A 6,000-nucleotide genomic window follows, 5' to 3' on the forward strand; every position below is an offset into this window, starting at 1 on the left:
CACAAGCTCTTTATAACAATCCAACTGATGTAACGACCGCCTTTCTCATACCCTAACTTAGGGCACGAACATTACTTTTATCTTTGTTTATTTTAGACCTTGTTATTTGCACTTCGCTCGATTCAGAAATCTAGTCTAAACTTGTGTGGCACACGACCGTGTAACCTTTCTAGAAGCTAAACCTTACATGACCGTGTATGACACATGACCATGGGACTTTTGCATAGACTAAACTTTACATGGCCGTGTGTGGCACATGGCCATGTGACTTTTGCAGTGACTAAACCTTACATGGCCGTGTGTGGCACATGGCCATGGGACTTTTGCATAGACTAAACCTTACATGGCCGTGTGTGGCACATGGCCATGTGACTTTTGCAGAGGCTAAGCCTTGAATGGCCGTGTGTGGCACACGACTGTGTAACTTTTCCAGAGGCTAAGCCTCACATGGCTGTGTGTGGCACATGTCTGTGTAACTTTTCCTGATGCTAAGCCTCGCATGGCCGTGTGTGACACACGGCCGTGTAACTTTTCCAGAGGCTAAGCCTTGCATGGTCGTGTGTGGCACACGACCGTGTAACTTTTCCCGAAGCTAAGCCTCACATGGCCGTGTGTGGCACACGGCCGTGTAACATTTCCAGAGGCTAAGCCTCGCATGGCCGTGTGTGGCACACGGCCGTGTAACTTTGGCCGAGAGGGAGAGAGTTGGGGCCGTGTGACTCCACACGACCATGTCACGGGCCGTGTGGGGGTCACCCCCTGCACCCCCAAAGGGAGTGATTCTCCCCTTGTACTCCTTTCTTGGCTTATCAATCTATCCCATTACTTTATGAGGAGACTTTGACAACTAATTACTAATTACTAATTACTAATTACTGAACATTCTTCATACACAATACTCCAATAGTATGTTTATGCTAAGAGAAAATGAAAAACTAGATCCATCAATACCAAAATCTAGCATTTTCAAGTACTAGCAAGTTCCAAGATCACTTTTCATTGTTCCGTCACACACACCGGCAAACATTGCTCCTGCTACCCACTCCTTACTCGAGCTTCCCTTTACCTTTATATGTAGTATAAGGAAATGTAAATCTATAAGCAAACTCTTAGTTAGTACCATCTACTCACAAAACCATGTATTTAAGAGAACACGCTTTTTAAAACTGCTTGGAAAGAAAACAACCAAGCATGCACTTGAGTATAGTTCATGCTAAAACTCATGCTTTGTAAATATGCACATGATATGTATTTTTAAAACAGGTTTATAGTGCAAATCATCAACTTCAACCATGCTAGTAAGGTAATGAAAACAGAAATCTTGGCATATCATAGAGTTCATCAGTGCTACACTTTATAACTCAAGTTCTCCACTTAATGATGATTTTACTTTAACAAACCAATGAACTTGGAAACTTTATAATACATACTAGTGAAAATAATAATGAACTTCTTTGGGCCCGACAATGTACCACTTTGTGCGCATCCTTAATAAGATCCGAGGTAGCTAATTCCGAACCCATTAAGGTACTACTAGGCGAACTTATGCCTAGGGCAATCTAGGAGCCCATCCCATGGACCTTGGTCCAGTATATGCCACTTCAAAGTAAAATACTTTCTTTTAATACTTCTTTCTTATTCTTGCACTAATTTATTATTTAGACAAACACCTGGTGTGCACTTTAACCCCGTACTTGTAGGGAAGCACTTTAGAGCCCTTGAATTTATGCTTCTTAGTCCCAAACTAGATGGGAAGCCATTCAAGACCCTCTACATATGCTCTTAGTCCCAAAACTTAGAGGACATCTTTCATATCATAGCATGTGCATAACATATCATAGCATATAATTCCTTTAACATGCATAATCTACATTAACTACCACAAAAGGGTCTTTTCACATGCATAACGTAACAACTCATACTGCAGGTGAGAGATACTTACATCCTTTTGCTATTTCTTACTTTTACACCCTTAAGGTTTAGGGAGAACAACCTCTCCAACTGGACCTTTACACGCGTACCACTTCCTTAGGAAAACCCTTCTCTTAGATTTTTCCCCCTTGAAAATCTTTAAAACGTGGAACCCTAGGGTTCTTGGCCGAACTTGTAAAGAAGAAGGGAAGAATTCGGCTAGGTTTGGGGAGAAGAGAAAATGAAGAGATTTAGGTTTTAATCTCATCCCTCACCTTTTATACTTAGTGGAAGTTGAAGCATCTCTTCCTCCAAGAATCTGCTTATAAGGAATTGTTTCATATTACTAATGTGATGCTTTACCACCACCCTATTGGCAACTTAAACTAATCTCATGTAAGAGGTCTTGGGTTCAACTCTAGCTTGGGCTATCTTGGCCGACTGATTATGATGTCGCCTGAGTATGTCTTGGTCGACCTATAAGACCAGCCGTCTTTATGCAAATCCTTGTATTAAGATGCCTTGTTCTATATTGAATGCTATGTAGAAATCCATTCAAGAAATAATAGAATGCTTAGATGTGTTGGGAATCTATTTCTCGAATGGATTTCTACCTAGCCTTCAATCGATCAGCTAAATCATGGAAGAATTTTTTTTTTTTCCATGATGATTTTTTCCCCACGAGTGGTTACTTACAAAATTAGTAAAGTCTAACTAGTTAGAACTGAAGTGTTAGAATTACTACTCGACCAATCTTTTTGATAAACACAAAAATTATCTCCATAACAATGTAACTTTTCTTTTATAAACACAAAAAAATTCTCCTTAATGCTTTGAATCCATGCACAATTCATAATCCATAATTCATAATGCTTAATAACGCCATCTTTTATTCTTTTTCTAAGCATTGACGTCTCAATTCCTCTAGAGATAATCCTCCTTCAACAATATTTATAATTGAAGTCTTCGCTCCTCAAATAATATTTAAAATAGTTGGGCCGAAGGTGTGATCCGTCAAATGAAGCAGTGGCCCTTTTTTTTTAAAAAAAAAAAAAAAAAAAGATATTTCAGTTGCACGTAATCGATGAGGCTTACATGATGGAAGGATGTGTTTTTGCCATAATAATGTGTGCACGCCTGGACAACTAAAAGGATTCGGGTAACGTGCTTTTATATGAGATGACGATGCATATTATGGTAAGATAATTATATTTCATCGTATCCGGAAGTGAAAAAGATGATAAATTAAGAATGTAATTAGCAGGTGAAAGAAGTGAAGATTTCATACAGTCCTCTAATATAAATAGCGTTAGTGTCGGATCGAGAAAAGATTTCCGATGTTAATCCTCTAACATTTAAGTTAATGATCCTCATAAATAAAATAGTATAAAACTATAGCTAGAGCGTGTGAAATAACAAAATTATATATATCTCTATCTGTAGATGGGAACTGTTTTTATAGTGTCAATGTAGTATTTGTGCACACATCACAAAGTGTATGCACGTTTTTCCAAAATATCTTAAGAAAAGGCAAGTCAAAAAGTATCTCTAACATCTTTTCTTAAATGAGCATGCAAATCCCTAATGTGATATGCTATAAGTTTCTAAAATACGATTTACCTGTGAAACATATTCTATTGTCAATGACACAAGTTTCCAAAAATGTACAATGAGATATGTAGATGAGCCCCACCATTGGCCGACTGGCTCCCGCTCGGATTGGCTATTCCCGTTCGGCTATGCGGCTCGGAGCTGCTGACTTGTCCCCTTCTCCGCTTCACGATTGGTAGTAGTTACTTTCGTCTGACCGATTGTAAATCCTGATCGATTAGGATTGGAAGCTCATTGCTTACTACTTACCTCTTAATTATAGTCGTCGCTACCAAAAAGTGTCCTTTTAGCACCCTCGCTCGGCCGACCAGGGCTCCCATTTGTTCGGTCCAGTCAGTCGCCCAAGACCTTTGACCCTCTTTTGATCTTGATCTCCATGTCAGCAGACGTTTTCCTCCTCTCACCCTTCTTTAGTAGGACCCCTTTTTATCACCCCATTAATATTTATTTTAGATGTTTTTTTATAACTTATCCGTAGGTTATTTAGGTTCTTTACATGGAGATAAATTTATAATGACCGTTACAATAGGTAGGAGGTGAGAAAAATATTTTTTTGAATTACGACTTCACCAATCTTTTTGATAAACACAAAAAAAAAATCTCCTTAACTATGTATTTTTTTTAATAAACACAAAAAAAATCTCGTTAATGCTTTAATCCATAATTAATACTTAATAACACCATCTTTTATTCTGTTTTTAGGCCTTGACATCTTAATCCCTAGCTCTACCATGATAATCCTCCTCGAACAATATTTATAATTGAAGTCTTCCCTCGTCAAACAATATTTAAAATAATTGTGCCAAAAGACAGTCATAAAATGATGGAGTGTTGATTTGATAGGGTAGAAAGGAGCGTTAAATCGGTAAGACCAACTAGAGTAAAATAGGACATTGGGTCATCCGACTAGGCAGGAGGATCAGATCAATAGATGACTGAGCAGGATGATCGAATTGATAGATCGGATTCAATCTGACTGAGCTAATGGTGTTGAATCGATGGAGCCATTGCCTCAGGGCTAATTAGGAGCCAAAAGATGAAGCCATTCATCTCGGGTATGTTGAGTGAGGGATGGTCTTGTTGACTTATCTTGATTTTGACCTCCGACTAAGCTATTGACCTTTTATGACTATGTAAGAGGTGATTTTGACCTCCGACTATGCTATTGACTTTTTATGACTATGTAAGAGGTGAAGTGGAAGTTTCCCCGGCATCACACATATTTTAATTAGACAAGTGATTTAATTTTTACATTTCAAATTTGACATAAGCATGGACGGATTTCTTTTTTAAAAAAATCGCTTTTATAGCCAATCAATCCATCTTATTATTAATAATTAAATAACGTAAAGACGCTCGCTAGCTGATCCTAAGAAAAGAAATTGAAATAGCCACCACACCAACACACTTGGCTTTATTGTGAACAACAAACAAGCTAAGAGAGGCATAATCAATGCATGATATAAGCATCGCACTCGATGATAAAGTGTCCTGCCGGAGTGTCACTCAGCAATGTATTGATGGTGTAGCCCCTTGCCAACCGAAATCTTCCAGTGCCGCCGATGATGATTCGCTCGTTGGCTCCCTCGAGGGTCGCCCGATCCATCAACATGAGCGAGCTGCCATTGTACTTTCCATCCAAAAAGACGATGCTGAGCAGGCCGAGCCAAGCCCGCTGGCTACGCGACACCTCCGGAGCTATGCCTTGGGCTCGTCCGATAATCTTGGAGTCGGCACTGGAGCCTTCTCTTACTTCGTCGTCGAAAACCACAATGCTGCCGAAGCCGCCCGAGTTGCTGGTAGTAGAGTTGACGACGGCGATAGCAGTGGGGTTGGGGTTGTTACCGTTCTCGTGGATAAAGAAATGGAGGCGGTGAGTGGCGATGGAGTCTCTCGCCTGAGAGGTGGCGATAAAGAAACAGATCAGAAATAGGAGCGAAGGCTTGAATGAAGAATAATAAGCCATATCTAGTACTTATCAATATGCACTAGTAGAGAATTAGGAGATGAGATGATTGATACCGGAGGAGAGGTGTGGTTATATACATCCACGCACACGCATAGTTCGTGTGAGAAGGAGGTTTTTATGGTCATATAATATGTTAACTTTTTCCTATGGGACATTATTAAATACATATCTGAATGAATGAATGCGTTGGAAAGTTGAAAGGATAAAGTTTGAAGTAATAATTGAAGTGTGTGTGAGTTCGGACTATCAAAACACACACTAATTGATATGCTAAGCGATTCTTCATTCACAATCGTGAGCGAAATTTGACATGACCAGTTAACTAAAGTAGCCAAAATTTAATATTTTTAATCTTTCTCTCTCATCTATGTACAATAGCTTTTTCTCTCTTTTCATTTAAATTAAAATAAAATTTTATTTTCTCTATCCTATTATTACATTCAACAATCACATTGTCGTACTGATATAACAACGTTGTAGTTACTACTATGCAGTAGGTACTACAACTT

At 39.0% G+C, this 6,000-nt stretch overlaps 1 protein-coding gene across 1 annotated transcript; it reads right to left on the reverse strand.

The window, feature by feature from the left end:
- Positions 1–4,972: 4,972 nt before the first annotated feature.
- On the reverse strand, positions 4,973–5,488 carry LOC122044321 (pterocarpan synthase 1-like). Its single transcript, XM_042604826.1, has one exon. The coding sequence runs from the start codon at positions 5,486–5,488 to the stop codon at positions 4,973–4,975; it is 516 nt and encodes a 171-aa protein (XP_042460760.1).
- Positions 5,489–6,000: the final 512 nt, after the last annotated feature.

This window comes from Zingiber officinale, chromosome 2A (genome assembly GCF_018446385.1).
Source record: "Zingiber officinale cultivar Zhangliang chromosome 2A, Zo_v1.1, whole genome shotgun sequence".
Lineage (NCBI taxonomy): Eukaryota > Viridiplantae > Streptophyta > Magnoliopsida > Zingiberales > Zingiberaceae > Zingiber > Zingiber officinale.